The 17,019-nt window shown below is 40.0% G+C and overlaps 1 protein-coding gene across 2 annotated transcripts in view; it reads right to left on the bottom strand.

The window, feature by feature from the left end:
• The window catches only part of RARB (retinoic acid receptor beta), a 168,109-nt gene that overhangs the window by 132,076 nt on the left and 19,014 nt on the right, over window positions 1-17,019 (bottom strand). For both annotated transcript variants that reach the window (XM_063113653.1, XM_063113652.1), the window contains exon 2: window positions 8,429-8,577. Coding sequence is in view for 1 of the 2 variants with exons in the window: in XM_063113652.1 (XP_062969722.1) it covers window positions 8,429-8,577 (149 nt within the window). In the remaining variant the exon portion in view is untranslated. The remainder of the gene's footprint in view (window positions 1-8,428; window positions 8,578-17,019) is intronic.

The raw sequence follows: 17,019 nt of genomic DNA, 5'->3' as shown, positions 1-17,019 counted from the left end.
GCTTTTTCAACCCAAAATGATTTCTCAATTTAGAATGAAATTAGTCCAGAAGAAGAAAACTGTTTTCTCCTTCTGTTACTAGGAAAAGCTAGATTGTCATTTCAGCTTTCTCAAAGTTCCTAGACATGCAGGCAGATTCTATATGTTGAGATTTTTCCTTTCTTTAAAGCACTAAAAGCCCACAGTGCTTTTAAGTGTATCATTCTAGTTGCTAGTTCTTAAGACTTTGCTTAAAGGCAATATCAAAGAGAACATATCTTTTGCAGTGAAGGATTAACTCTGAGGTGGAAGGCAGAGATTACTAAGAAAATGAGGTGGACTTTGGCCACCAAAGACTTTGTCCTATTTATAAAATTTCATAAATGTTTACATGAATGTATCATCACAAACCATATATAATTAGATACAATTCATTATATAATTAGATAAAATGTATAAAATTATACTATTATATGAATTATCATATAATTATATGTGGTTTATTTCATATGATTTATAATTATATCAATTACTACATAATTAGATATAATGTATGATAAAAACACATATGCACTGCGGCCCTACTATGTGCCTGTCCAGCACTATGCTAGGCATTACTAATAAAGCTGTGACAAGAGAAACCAGCCCCAGCCATCCCAGGGTTTATAGTCTGATAGAAGAGGCTGATATTAAACAAATGATTCAATAATGACAAGTTAATTTCAATTGTGTTAAGTGCTACAAAGGAGAAAAACAGAAAGCGTAAAAGAGAGGGACTTAAACTGGGGGTTCCAGAGAATGCTTCACTGAGAAAATGATATTTAAAGAGTCCTTTTGGAGGTCTTTAGTGCCTTGTGGATCCCTATTTGTTTAGAGAGGGTTATGAAAAATAAATGTTAACAGAATGGATAAGTTTCATTTTTCCACATAATTTGTCATCGGCTATTTCATTCTAATTCCCTTGTCTTCCAGCCCCACCTTCAATTTTTGTCCAGGACACTCCTCTCCCCTTCATCAGGAAAATGCTTACACGTCTACAAAACCATCTCTTCTATAAAGCCATCCTGGAATGTGTCAGAAGGATTGGAGGCTCCTTTTCTGAGCCCATCAACCCCTTGGCTGCAATTGTCACAGCACATGACACACTGAACTGTTGGGTTTTTGGCCCATTCATCCATCCATTCACTAACAAATATTTACTATGGACCTACTATTTGACAGACACTGTGCTGTGTACTTTCTAGGCATTGGGACACAACATTGGGAACAAAATACACAAAAACCTTTCATTTCTACATTTTAAAGCCCATCTCACAGAAGGTGCTTCATAAATGTCTGATAAATGAGGGAATAAATAAATTCTCCATTGTTGGCTTGTTGTGACAACAGAGAACAGCTCTTTGGGTCTATGAAGGGATCTACTCTCTGTGATTCGAGGACTGTAATAATGAACCTGAAGGCAGGTGTCATAATTCAGTTTTAGCTATTATAGCACACAGACATTGTCCTGTTTTTGTTATTGCCTGTATTGTATTATATTGTTCTCAGGGCTCAACACTGCAGCAAACCCCGAAACAGAAGCAACTATCGGAGTATGGAAAGCTAAAAATCTTCTCCAGATTGGACAGATCATCATGTTCATATTTATCCGTGCCAATTAAAAAAACATGTAATTTTAAGTGGTCTTGGTCAAATAAAATCCCTAAGCACATTTATGGTATTTAACAGAAGTTCTAAAATTAAATTAAAAATAGAAGTTCTAAAAGTGCAGACATACATCTTCCTGATTGCAAAACTTTTTGTGACTGAACATTCAACTTGCTGTCTGCCAGGAAAACCCAGCCCAGCAGCCGAACCCTGTCCTGAAGATGAGGGCCTCGTCAGGGGCAAGGAAAACAAAGGCAGATGAGAAAATGGACAAAATTAGCCCTGAGGGACTGAGGGGGCTATCAGAGTTTAAACTCTTAAAGGCTGCCTTAAATAGAAGTCTACCAACGTGACCTTCAGCAAGCATTTCCTCTGCGCCTTTGCAGAGAAGCGCCATCATGGCTGTGCCAGGCCTCGCCCTGGGGGTTTCTGCAGCGTGGGCTGGAAGGTGGCTCCCAAATGCTGGCTGACAGATGGGAAGTTTCCACCCATCGATGGCAAAGTGGAGAAAACAAGGACAAAGTAACATTTGGGAGCATGCCCATGTGTGGGTCCTGTTTGTTAACTGTCCCTTCTTGGGAAAGACTGCCTTGGAAGCTCTTCCTTTTTTAATTTTTTGGTTGCAAAAATGCCATTTCTTTTATGAAATGATCAAGACAACAGGGTTTTTTAAGTATACCCCTACCTATTTTGTTTTTAATTCAGTGGCCCAAGAAACTCTCAGTCTAGACCATAATACACCACTGCTTCCTACCTTCTGTTTTAGTGTGGCTGAAGCAACGGGGTGTTTTCCAATAAAAAGAGTTTAAATCTAGCTCTAGCAAAAGCTAGCTGTGTGCCCCTGGCCAAGTTCCTTAACATCTCTGAACCTCGTTTCCTTGTCTACAAAAATAGTGGTTATAAAGCCCATCCTGTCGAGCTGCTGTGAGAATTAAATGAGATATGGGTATAAAATGGGTAGTTTTCTCTGCCCCCTGCTCCACACATGGATTTGCTAACACCAGGGACTCCCGCTCCATGTACACCATCCCTACCACGAAATCAGTGCAACTACTGGCTTCACCGTTTTTATGTTTATATTTGGCCTAGTACTAGATTCAAACGTGTGCATTTGCTAACATCCACAGGAGTCCATAGACATAGCCAGGAGAGGTAGAAATGGCCCCAGAATCCAAGTGTTTGGTTTCTGGCCTGAAATGCTTTCCTCTATTACTCACACTGCTGGTTCTTCCTCAGCCCTGAGATCCCACCTGACCTCATGCCAAATCAGGCCTCCTTGCCTCCTATCAAATTGAATAGCCCACAATCATTCTTTTTCAGACCAGTCTGCTCATCTTCTTCCAACTTTGAATTGTCAGTTTATCATGTGTCCCTTGCATAAGGCAGTAAATTACATAAGAAACTTTGGCGTGTTCACTGTTGGATCTCTAGCACCTAGTGTAGGCCCTGAAACTTAGTAAGTGTTTAACAAATACATGCCAAAGGATGACTGAATGGTGAATATAGTTGTTAGAAGACAGTAGGGAATAACAGAAGACAGTATATAATCAAGTGCCAGCTCTGGTAGGCTCACCCTTTTGCAAGGTGACTTTGCCACTTCTCCCCTTAAGAAGTGAAGTCTATTTCTCCACCCACTGAACCTAGACTTAGTCATATAATTTGTTGACCAAGGGGATATTAGCAAACATGATGCAAGCACAGGTTGAAATGCATTTGCACATTGGTGGTTGCCATCTCTTACTGATGGGAACCCATCCACCCCATGTGAACAAGCGTAGGCTAGGCTAATGGTGAGCAATAACACAGATAGAGGATCCAGTCATCCCACCAAGGCCCCAGTCATGTGAGTGAGGCTATCCTAGACCACCTGACTCAAGCAAACCAGCACAGAAAAGAAGACTTGCCCAGAACTATAACAAATAATAAATGTCTATTGTTGTAAGCTAATAGCATTTGAGTTATTTGCTAAGCAGGAAAAGCTAACTGAGATAGCAGCTCATAGAATACATTCCACAAACCTCTCCAAAGTGGGATGCCAGGTGTTTCTGGAAATGCTCAATTACAAGGAAATCACTTCTCTGACTTTGAATGATGAGGAACTCAGGGTTGAGTATGAATGAAGGGGTGGAGGAATGATTAGACGGGGAGGGTGATCTAGAAGCTGCACGGATCCCTGGGCAGGTGGACATCAACTCTTTAGCTATGGGGAGGGGGAACGACAGTCCCAGGCCTATGGTCCACCAAAACTAGCTGGCCTGCCACCTTCAGCATGAGTGATGTGGGCCACCAGCTTCTGACTTTTAGAAATCATGAGAAGGAACAGGGAACTGTGGCCCAAGGGCCACATTGCTTGTTTTTGTAAATAAAGTTTTATTGGAACATAGCCATGCCCATTTATTTACATATTGTCTGTGGCTCCTTTCATGCTATCACAGCAAAGTTGAGTAGTTGCAACAGAGGCCACAAAGTCCTCAAAGCCTAAAATATTTACTATCTGGCTCTTTGCAGGAACAATTTGTGAACCCCTGTATGAGGATAATCCAGGCAGGTTCTATGGAGTGGTTGGATCTTAAGCTGAGTCTTGAAGGAAAGAGGCAGCATTTATTTAGTATAAAGGATGGGGAACTGTTGAAAGAACATTCCAAGAAGAGTACCAAGATTATAACTGATGTTGCATCACTGTGTGCAAAAGTCATAATAAGTTAATGACAATACAAATAAGAACTAAGCATATATACCACGTAGTACATGCCAGTATATTCTATATACTTCATACATTGTAACTCATTTGATCCTCCCAACAATACTATGAGGAAAGATTATTGCAATTTTTCCAGATGATAAAAGAGACAGAAAATTTAAGATGCTTGCCTTAGGTCACCAAGCTAGCAAGTAGCCTAGCTAGGATTCAGATCTTAGTATTATCACTTTAGACTCTACATTCTTTGAAAACTACAAAAATGGAAATGTAAAATATGATTAAGGCCAAAGTTGTGCATAAATTTTAGCTATGAGCAATGAGACTGTTTCCTAAAGATACATTATTTTATTTTTATTGTCTTATGATTTTATTTTTAATATTGCTTTATTATTTTATATTGTTAAACCTTCTTGGCTAACCACACCACACATTCATTTTTTGTACTCTTTGTCTTCTTCAAAAAACTGCCATCACTCACCTGGAAATCTCCTAAACAGGGCATCCATATGGTGTGTCTAGTGGTTATGTTGCCATGCTGATGCTATGTCAATACAGCAGTCATTGACCATTCTAAGAGGTAGACCACAACCCTATGTGCTAAATTCCAACAACCATCAAATGGCTGCAGCTAAAGCTGAGATTGCCACCTGACCTCTAGGAAGACAGAGGTTCTCTTCCCCAAATAATAGCCAATAAGGTCATCCTGGTGTTGACAGGCAGAAGCCACTGTAGGCATTACTTCTTGACGATATACACTGGGTTCTGTCTGGGAGTCCTACGTTAGAGCAGAGGCCCAGTCCAGAGTAGTGACCTTTGATCTCCAGCCAAAGGATGCTCCAGTTTCTATTGATCAAGCAGGAGCCCAAGGTTCATCTGCTGGTAGACCAAAATGATATCATGCATGGAGTCCATTGTAAATATCAAATTAAATACAGGCAGAACTCCAGAAGAGAAGTTACTTCTTCATTCATTACCTTATTATTACAAGGGAGATTCTCCAATAGACAGTCTCTAATAGACAGTCTCTAATAGGATTAATTTTTTTACAGATTAACAGAACTTAAATTAATACACCTTTTCTAGAGGGCATTTTGGCAATTTGTATCACAAGCCATAAAGATGTACAAAGCCACTGACCTAGAAATTCCATTCTACTCATTTATCCTAAAAAAATTATCAGTAATATACCTAAGGGTTATACATTAAAGCAGTATTTATAATAGAAAAGAACTGAAAACACCCTAATTATATAAGAATAGGGGATTAGAAAATAAATGATGATATAGCCATAAACCATTATATTAACTGTACAACCATAAAAAACTACACAGTTGTTCAAATTTTCATCATGAAAAATCAATAAATTTAAAAAGCTGGTTTAAAGGAGTATACAATATAAAATCCCATTTTTGTAAAAAACAACAAAAAAAGTAAAAAACAACAACAATATGCATATACTCATAGAAAACAGTTTTAACAGGGGTTCTCTCCCAGGGCAGAACCATGATTGTTTTAATTTTCTATTCTTTATACAGTAAATTCTGTATTATATAGGTAATTTTTAAAAATGACAATAAACATATTTAATTTTTAGAAAGGTATATTTCTTATTATTTTTTTTTTTTTTGGCTGTTACATTATACTTTTATCTTCTTCTGTTTTTCAGCTCAGTGAATTTTGTCATTCTATTTTCCCAGAAAGCCAAAATGCAGACCAAGTTTTTCCCAACAGCCAGGGAGAAAGGCAGTCCACGTGTTCAGAGGCCCACCGGCAATACAAAAATTATCAAATTCAGCAACAGTCTGGTGAATTCATCTGACCTCACTGGGCTCATAGCTCTGTTAAAAACATACACCATAATATGACTCTGGACCACTTAACTGAGTTTATCAAAGCTGTTTGTGTTGGTATGGGTTTTGTTTTTGTTGGGGTTTTCCTAAGAGTCAGAATTCCAAATTAAAACAAGAGGTCAGAGAATTAGCTGGCTCCAAGCTGATTAAAACAGTTTGTACAGTACAGATTGTGAAACAGCTTAACATGCAGGTCCTGGGATCTGCCATGAGAGGGGACAGGTTGAATAATTCTTTCTCTGGGACATTATGGGAGCAGGTAAGCTGAGTTATAGCATACCTCTTCCAGATTTCTGGACATGTTATGACTTAAAAGTTTCTGGGACTAAAGAAGTATCTTTTCATTTAACTTTCAAATGATCATTAGAACATGATTTATTTATATATTGTACAACAAATGCACAAAATAAACTGGTGTTCCACTGAAGCCTTCCCATATCAGGATAAATTTAAGCAGTTCAGCTAAGGGTTAGCAATAATAAAGTAAAAATGAGATGCACAATGTCTTGCATTTTAGCCAACTGTCAACTGGTTGTTCATATAACCTTCTTGACCACCATATCAAAAGGTACTGGAGGAAAGGGAATTCCTTTAAAATAACCAACACAATCCCAGAGGCAGAGAGATGTTCCTAAGTCTTTAATAAATTTCCCCAATCTGGCCTTACCCTGTAAAATAGTACTTATGTTTTTTCAAATGATTTGAAAAGAAGGGAAAACTTACATAATTGCTTTGAGGAACTGAGTGGCACTTAACGCATTTGTTCAACCTACCTCTTTAAGCACTATATGCCAGACTGTGCATGAGGTGCTGAGCAACCGAGCTAGGGTCCCCGCCACTTTGTGCTCATTAGACATGGAGTATGGTAGAATGCAAAAGGGACCCCCATACCCCCCCATCCATACCCCCTGTCATGTGGCTTTGAGGCTCCTCCCATTAAGAAGCTGAGTTTATGTTCCTACCTACTGAATCTAGACTGACTTTCTGACTTTCTTTGGACAACAGAGTGTGGCAGAAGTGACAGTGGGCAGCTTCTGAGCCTTGGCCTCTAGAGCCCTTACGTGCTTTTGTTCTTTCTTCTGCAACCCCACCTCTGTTAATAAGCCAGGAACAGCCCAATGGGGAGGAGGGACCACACGGAGGAAAGCTGAGGCTTTCTAGCCAACAGTCAGCATTCCCAGAAGCAGAGCCAACCAGCCACCTGCAGCTGACCAGAGACACATCAGGGAGCATGGCTAAGACTACACAAACCACGCAGATGAGCCTGGCCGAAATTTCTGACCCATAAAATTTTAAGCTGAATAATGGGTTATTGTCTTAAGCCATTAAGTTTTAGGATGGCTTTACACATTTAATTCTTATAAGCCAAATATAAAATGCCATAGAGCACCTGTAATATTATTCCAACATGTTAACAATTACAAATAAATCATGCAATTTAGATGTATAAACAACAGATCTGAACAACCATCCAGAGAGAACTTAAAGAAGTTATATATCTAAAGAAGGACTAGCTCTAGACAGCCCAGTTCCTTTGAGAGATTTTTTATGGATGAGTTGAATTTGCCTATGAAGTCATTCTTTGTTTCTTTTCTCCCTTTAAAAAAAAAAGAAGCTGCTCTTTCACTCAATTAAGCCTGTTGGACTTGATAACAGTTGTCTAGCTTGATTCAAAGCAGCCATATACTCTCTGAGACATGTTCAGCTTCCAGTACTCTGTAGGCAGGAATTTTAAATCCAACTCCCCTGAATTTATGACACACATACAGTAGCAAGTCCCTACAGGCTGAAAATCAAACTGTAATTCAAAGGCCACAGGGCTGAGGAAACAGCCAGGAGATAAATCCCAATTTCAACCTTGGGTTCTCTGCAAGTTGATTCAGTGGACTGCCAGTCATATTTAAAAATAAAATAAAACTACAAAGACACCAGACAGCATGTTCTAAAGAGAAAAAGAATGATCTTTTTCAGGACTCCTTCAAAAGGTTCTTATTATCTGAAAATAACTATTATGTGGTGGTATTTTAAGGGCCTAGAACCTTTGGTCCCAATCAGTCAGTTGCAGAAGTTTCTGAATTTTAACCTACGGAAATATAAGTGATGAAAACCATCAAATACAAGTGGACCTACCACACTGACTGGAGGTGGCATCATGGATGTCAAAGCAGCCTATTTCTGGAGCTGGGTAGGTCACCTCCAGAGAGCACAGGGAGAATGAAAGCTCATGAGGCACAGAGGCGTGAGTACTCACCTTACACCCCTCACAGGCGCTGACCCCATAGTGGTACCCTGATGACTTGTCCTGGCAGACGAAACAGGGTTTGTACACTCGAGGGGGAGGAAGTGGAGACGGAGGGCTTGGGACAAGTTCCTCAGAGCTGGTGCTCTGTGTTTCAATTGCTACAACAGAGATGGGGCGGGGGGAGAAAAAAGAGAAAATGTGATTTCAGTGAATTTCCTTTTTCATCAGCGAATTCATATGCCTCTGCCCCAAATTCAGCCCATAAAAACAGTGGTCACTGTAGGCACAGCAGTGGTGATTCTGACGTTGATGTGGCACATTACAGTTGACAAAGCAATGTCATACATCTCTCTCACCTGAAGTTCGCCATACACTGTGAGGGTGATGATCTTTATCAGCATTTTACCCTCAAGGGAAATAGAAACTCAGAGGAGGGCAGTGACTTGTCCAAGACCAATCGGGCAGTGGTAGAGCCAACGTGCAAATTCAGATCTTCATGCTACAAAACCCAGGCTTTTTCTGCTCTTCAATTTCTACTAGCCTCTGACTCATGCAGAGTCTCAAATGACTGTTAGACCCTGTTGCTCACTTAACCAAAAGTAACGTCCTTAGAAAAATTGAAGAAAATGCCCAAACCAGTCATTCAACCAGTATATGACAAGTGCTTTTAGCATATGACCATACCTAATCTTCATACAATACTGGTAAGACCTTTGCTACTCAAAGGCTGGTCCTTGGACCAGCAGCATCAGCATCACTTCGGAGCTTATTAGAAAATACAGTATCAGGCCCCAGCTCAGGCCTATGGAATCAGAATCTGCCTTTTGACAAAACCCCCAGGTGACTGAATGTACAATCAAGATTTGAAAAACAGCGGGTTATGCCTAATGATGGCACAGAGTGGCATGGGCCATTTCTAAGTCATGCTGCTCTTTATTCTAGATTTCAAAATATATGATCCCCCATCTCATTATCTAACCAACCAAATTCCATGGGAAATGGGAATTCACAGAACATAAGACCAGAGTGTTCCCCCACTCCCATTCTCAAGGGCTACGTTCAAAGTCAAAGCAAGAACTGACCCTACTTCTATGACAGGCAAAAAAAAGCTCATAAAATTGGATGGAAGGGGTGATTGAAAGTTGTCAAATAATGTTTCAGAATCTTCTAGTCTCCAAATTACTTTCCAATATACAGTATATTTTCCATAATATAAAGTTCCAGTTACTCTGCTGCTTGTCATCTTACATATTAGATATCCTACTGACTAAATTAGCCTATAGGTAAACCTCCTTTTAGCAAGACAGCTGAACCCCACCCACTAAACATATTGTTAATCCATCCCTCTCACTATCCTGCTGCCACACTGGGCTTGTAGTTCACCATCGTCCCTCACCCCCAAACCACAATAGTGTCTTCCTTGGTCTCCCTGTGCCTGCTCTCCTACCACAGGGTCCGTTCTTCAAACAGTCCAGAGAATTATTCAGAAGTGAAAATCGATCTCTTTTACTTGCCTATCTAAAACCCTCCAATTGTCACCAGTGAGATCAATGTCAAACTTTTTCCTGTGCTCTACAAGGCTTCTCATGGCATGACCCCTTAGAAACATCATTGCCTTTAATGATTTCCCTCACTTGTGAGTTTGAAATAATTGGCCTCTGTTCTGTCTCTTGAATAAGCAGGCTCTCAGACCAACTTAAGGCTACTGTACTAACCATTTCCTCTGCCTGGAAATTCTCAGACCCTCACATGTCTGGTTACTTTTCATCTCATAGACCTCAGAGCAAATGTTACTTTCTCAGAGATGACTTATTTAATTAAAATGCCCCTTCCCACTCCTGGTCATTCTATCCCATTATTTTTATTTATTTATTTATTTATTTATTGACCGGTAAGGGGATAGCAACCCTTGGCACGGCGTTGTCCGCACCACGCTCAGCCAGTGAGGGCACCAGCCATCCCTACATAGGATCCGAACCCGGGGCCTCAGAGCTACCAGCGCTGCACTCTCCTGAGTGAGCCACAGGGCCAGCCCCCATTACTTTATTTTCTGTTAAAATCTTAACTCGTGTCCATATTTAGAAAGTTTATTTGTATATAATTTTTATTTTTATTTTTTGGCCATTGGCCCAAACAGGGATCCAAACACTTGACCTCTGTATACAATTTTATATTCTACATCTGCCACCCCCCACACTTCAAATATGGGTTTCACAAGGCCGAGGAACTTACCTGCATTGCTTCCAACTGAGCTCCAGGACTAGAAGTCCTGGTACATAGCAGGTAAGCAATAAAAATTGGTTGAATTAATGCATTCATTTTTCCTTTTCCTTTGTTTGCCCCTCATTTCAAACACTAAGTACCCCTCTAAGTTGTTAAATGATAAAATCAGAAATCACACTCTTATACTCATTTGTTTCCTTAAAAAAGGAATTAATTATCACTTTAGAAGAGTATCAACTATAATTATAGTATTTTCATAATTCAGAAGAATCTTGGAATGAATTCATTTGAGTAGTGCTGGTCCTAGTAGATAAATCTATTACAGTTTTACTGGTTAGAACAGAGGTATTTGGGAGGCAGACATCAATCGTCAGTACATTATTTCTTCTGGCAAATAGGAAGCCCTCACTTAGGATAACTTGGCACAGTGGTGTGTTCTATAGAAGTGTTGGCATCTGAGATGTCACTAAAGCTTATCAGCTATCCAGCTGTAAATGCAAAAGCATTTCTCACATGAAGCTAATCAGCTTCACTGAAAGTAAATGAGTAATGACATTAACAGGAAAACACTACTTGTTAAAATTACAAAACAATATATCGCTTTGTTAAAATCCAAGAAAACACACACACAAAGAATCACCCACAATCCTTTCACTCAGAGAAATCCACCATGATAATCTTGGTATAGATCCTTCCAGACTTTTTTTCTATGCACATAATTGTTTTTAGTTTGTTTACTAAAATGGAATTGTACTGAGATTGTTTGGGACTTTGCTTAACTTATGATGTCATGAATTTATTTCCTTACCAATAAATACTTTTTCCCACAAAATATTCTGATGTGATGAGCAACTCTGTAGCTAATCTCAGCACATCTCTATTTCCTTAGGATAAATTCTCAGAAGTGGAATTATTAGTTAAAAAGGTATGTTATTTTAAAAATATTTTGTTAGTTTTTAATTCATGTTGATAAACTGACTTCTAGAAAGGCTGTGTCCATTTACACTCCTAATATAAACATAAGTGAGCCCTTCCCTATACGCCTCCCAAATCTTTGGATTGGCTTGAAATGTGTACTTCTACTTCTACTCATGTGTGTCTACAACTCCGACAGGGCCATGTCATCACCACTATGATCAACCCTGCATTGTGTTCTTCACAGAAGCAAGGTGGGTGGGTGTGTGCGTGTGCTTAAGTGTTCTACTCACTCGTGTAGAACTGCTAATCAGGCTTGTCTAGGAAAGCTGTAAATAGAATTCTGTTAGGGCTGGACTCAGCTGTCAGAGTTATGCCCTGAATTTCAAAAGTGGGCGGTAATTTCCATAAATACGCCACTTCAAATACATGCACTGAAGGGAGTCCAGCACTTCATCCTCCCAAACCAAAGAGAGGAAACAGAACCGTGGGCAATTTAACACCCAAGAAACTTGTGGCAAAGCACACAAGAAGGGAGAGGCCTACTGGATGTTAAAAATCCCAAAACACTTTAGAAAGATTGATAAAAGCCTTTTTGTATGGATGAGAGTCACTTATAAAAAATGCAGAATCCTGAAGGCTATTCCTGAACAATTGCCATGAATGAAAATGTTCTATTGTAAGCAATGAATAGTAAGAGACCTGGACTTTAGTTAAGGATGTGATGATTTCACCAGTTATTGCTAAGAACTTTTGCATATTAGTACAATGGATTCTCAGATTGTTCATGTGTTTATTTCACTGAGTGACTGTACTAAGCTAGACACTGTGTTACATGCTACGGACTGTGCATGGTATAATCCCTTACCCTTGACGAGCTGGCCTAATAGAGAAAAAACCAACAATGAGAATACGGTGATTCCCAAACTTGGCTGCACATTAGAACCACCTGGGGAGCTTTTAAACATCCTAATGCCCAAATTGTATCCCAGACTCATTATGTGAGAATGTCTGCGAATGGGAGCCAGGAATCCGTTTTTAAAAAACACTCCCAGGTGAATACAAATTGAATCAGTTTGGAAATCACTGATAAAATATAATGACAGAGAGAAGTAGAGGCCTTTCTCAGCCCAGGAAAAATCAAGGGAGGCTTCCCAGAGGAGGTGACCAGGCTCTGTTTTAAAGGATGAATTGGTTCTTTCTACTGTATTTTGTAATCTGAATCCTACAAACGCCATAAATGAATCCCACACAGATAGAAAAAGAAAAGTTTTATGTATAACAAGAAATAACTATCTTCAGAAAAATTTTCTCACTGGGGGCAAAGAATTAATATTTGACTGTATATATTCAAATATCACCCTCAAAATTGACAGTCAACGGTTCTTTATTTCCTGTAGCACTGAGAACAATGCAAGGCGGAAAAAAGAAAAGAAAATTTCACTAAAGCTGACCTCAAGCAAACATGCCTAGACAAGTTCTAGAATTACAACCAGGATACAGCATCAATACAAAACATTTGTTCTTTAATGTAATCTCTTACCTTTTCGGTAATACAGCAAAAACATAACTAAGGCAAAGTTTATTAGAGCTCCTCTTCCCTTTCTCTCTTCCCTTCCCCTTCCCCAATAAAGACAGTGCAATACAAAGGAAGGGGACCGTCCATGGCTCTCCTTTCACTAGTCATTTCTGGTATTTAAGGGAGATACAGAGTGCTCAGCCATTGATCTGTTCACCATCATCCTGCTTAAATCAATAATCTATTAGTCTCTTTAAATTAGAGTTAGATTCATCAAATGCTCTTGAGAGGCCTCAAACATTTTGTTCCTTATTCCAGGCAAGTACAATCAGTCTATGGAATGATAAAATTTTTGCTCGAAAACTCTGCCGGCTCAGCAGACAATGTGTTCTGTATTAGCTCATTCAGCGATCTCAGGCAGGCCAAAAAAGCAGTTTTTAGACTTCCCAGGGGGAAAAGAGGCTTGTGTCATTCAATAAAACAACTGCACTCCAGCCATCCTGATGTGATTTCAGTTTGGGGAAGCAGTCTTTGAGGAATAATTCTGATCTGCTTTTTGCCTCCTGCTTTTATTTATTTCTTAGCTTACTTATTGACTTATTCAGTTCTGTTTGGTGATTGCAGCCCCAACAAGCAGCAATCTCCAATGTGGCATATGCAAACTGCTAACCAGATGGACTGTCTTGCTTTGTCAGGGAACGGCCAAGTCAGAAGAACTTCTGCTACTCGGGTGAGATGGATGCTTGGCTCTGTGAGTTCCTGCCCAGAGCAGAGTCAGCACCAGAGATGCTGAGAGGGCTTCTCTGGGCTGTGCACATGCGAGTGCCTTAAGGGAAACGAGAACAAACCAAACCTGCAGGGATGGAAGCTTCCAGCCCATAGTTAAACCTCTCCACCCCCACAATGGACAGATGAGCCACTGAGGAAACAAGCTAGAATCACCTTCCTTGTAAAATTAGTCATGGGTCTCGTTTGCCTTTGCATTAATGTTCCTCAAAGTGTGGCTGAGACCAGCAGCAGAATTCTTGGGGGTAGAGAGGAAGGCATTTGCTTTAAATTCGTTATTTTCATACTATCAATGGTGAAGGGTCGTTTCTTACTTTCTCCCCCCAACCCTTATGGATTGATAAAATTCAATAAAAATGAATCTCTAGAAAACAGGATTAGGGAAAAACAAAATCCAAAGCACGAGCTCTAACTTTCCTTAAAATTAGATTTAACAGACATAAAATCGCTGACAAATTGCTGAAGTTTTGAAACACTTGCTCTCAATTTCTGCACTTATCTCACTGTGGACTGGCAACAAACAGCTCGCAACCAGCACCAATCCACGGACTGCATTTTGAGAAGCACTGATCTGAAAGGACTTCAAACTCTGATGTTGTTTGCAGACAAAACAAAAACAAAGCTACACAAAATCTCCACCGACTGAGACGGTACAAAAGCCGAATACTAGCGCTCCCGTTGATTCGGCTTTTTTAAACACTGCCACAACTCTGAGGGCTGATTTATTCCCAAAACAAATGCAAAAAAAAAAAAAAAAAAAAAATTAAAGTTGTTGCCTTTTAAGAGGACTTGGCACTTAAGAATTTAACTCACCTGAGAAAACACAGTATAAATGTCCTTGTTGTTACAACACACCTGAGTGTCATTTAAACACACAGAAAGTCTCCAACAATAGCTCCCTTTACAATTCCTTACATGCTTGGCATTTTTCTAAAGGTTAGATTAAGTAGCAGATAACATTTTTAAGAGAGCTCAGTATACTTTTTTTTCTGTGTGAGAACTAATTTACGGCCGGTTAAACCGTGTTGACAGAGTTTGGGATTTTATGCTGGGCCTGATTAGAGGCAGGTATCATGCATTATGAAAGTCCTGCCTTTTTACTAGAAACTTCGATGATTAAGACAGTATTTTAATGCACTCTCCGGGCAGCCGAGCCTTAAAAGAAAAAGGATTTGTAAAGCAAAAGACATTCCCTGCATGGCCCCAGGGGAATTTTGAGCCCAGAGCTCCGGTCCCCGGTGGGAGGGAGTAATTTCAGCTAATTAAGAGAGAATAGCAACGTGTTGCACTTGGTCAAAACACTGAGTTGGGCTTCATTTTTGTTGGCACCAAAGACAGCCGATCTGGATTTTTTCCCCCTTGTTCTGTGGATTCACTGCAGGATTGCAAAGCCCACAGCTCACATACATTAGGGAGAAAGTCAAAGGAAACGCCAAAGTTCAACTAAAGTACAAGTAATTAGAAACAGATTCTCTGCTGCTTGCGTGTGCGCATGCGTAAACGCGTGTGTAGACATCTGATTAAAATGTAAGTTACATGCCTCCAAACTCGGGGGGGTGGAGGAAGGTGGGGTGGGGTGAACTCTATACTGTGGCTCACTTAATTTTTGTGTCGCCTCTCCGTGAGGGTACTTGCCTGTTTTAATCATCTTTCTGGACAAGTGGTTTGTTTCCACACGCATGGGTTTTGCAAATCTGTGAAACGCATTCTGAAATTAGGTAATTGCCAAACAAGAAAAACTCTGCTTTAAAATTGTCTTGCCTCACTCTGCTGCTGGTTTTGTTATTATTAAGCAGCTCCAAGATTAGTCCTGGGTTTAGGGCAGGCAAGGGAGGGGGTGGGGAGGGAAGGAAAACATCATCGCAGGGTTTTGGCAGTCTTGACTCAGTAACCTGCCCGTGACCCTGAGGAGTGTGTGTTTGCCCGGGTCACCCGGGATCCTGGCGGCGGGCTGGAGCTGGGTTATGAGAAACCCTGCTATTCTGACCACACATGCAACAGGTGCTGAACGCAGGCAGGGGACAAAAGGAAGGGCTAGGGGGAAGACTTTGATTTTTGAGTCCTGAAAGGACTTGGTTTTCATAGTGTGGTCCCTGACCAGCAGCATCAGCATCAATCACCTGGGACTTTGTTAAAATGCAGAATCTCAGTCCAGAAATGCCAAATCAGAATAGGAATCTGATAATTCCTATGAACGTTAATTTTTGCTACATCCTGATATAAAAAAATGTGTTGTTACTGTCCTTACCTCCCTGTAATCCCTAACACTTTGCTGAGTCAATTTGGCATCCTCAGTACTCTTATCAGCTTCCCCTTTGCACAGGTCCTTACTAAATACTCCACCTTAAGTACTTAATACATTAAGATCTTTAGTCTGTGTTTATTTATGCTCACCATAAACCAGAAGCCTTCATTCTCTCCCACGGAATTTTGGCAGTAGCTTTTAATTGGCAGTGGGTTCAGAGCTGCACTGACAGAGCCTGAACTAATAGTAACTACTATTTACTGAGCACTTACTATGCATCAGGGGCCATGCTAAGTGCTTAATAGATAGATACTAACTCATTAACCCCTCCCCAAAACCATAGGGAGGAGAGGAAGCAGGAACTGAGCACCTTGGAATTGGGAAATTTAATAACAAAACAATGCTTTCAGCCTTCACAAATGAGATTTAAATGGCTTGGTAAATATTATTGTTATTTCACTAAAACCCCCAGCTATTTAACTTCTCATTTTCCAACTCCCTTATTTATTTCCTTGGCTAGAAAGGTCATGGGTTTCGTCTGGTAAGTCCTATGTACTCATATTTGAGAACTGCAAAATGATGTAACTCTCTTTCCTTTAATTCATGGTTATAATTTTCCAAACACTGATTTTGATCCAAGATATGGTTAAATTTGACGACTGTTTCAGCCTTAGAAAGAGAGTGAGGCTCAGGACCCACCGATCACTCTGTGTTGTAGCTACACTCGTCTGGGCTCACGGCCAGCAGTAGAAATTATCCCTGGGACTGACTTTCACCATGGGAAGTTCTGTCATATTTTCATAAGGAACCATGACACCTTCAACACCTACATTTCATTTTTATAATATGCATTCCTGCTTCAAGGAACCTATTCAAAAATTATAGGTTGCTTGCTGTGACATTTTAAACAGA

The sequence above is a fragment of the Cynocephalus volans genome, chromosome 11 (assembly GCF_027409185.1).
Source record: "Cynocephalus volans isolate mCynVol1 chromosome 11, mCynVol1.pri, whole genome shotgun sequence".
NCBI classification, from domain to species: Eukaryota; Metazoa; Chordata; class Mammalia; order Dermoptera; family Cynocephalidae; genus Cynocephalus; species Cynocephalus volans.
Note: the sequence above shows the minus strand (reverse complement) of the source record. Positions and strands in the feature narration are given on the sequence as shown.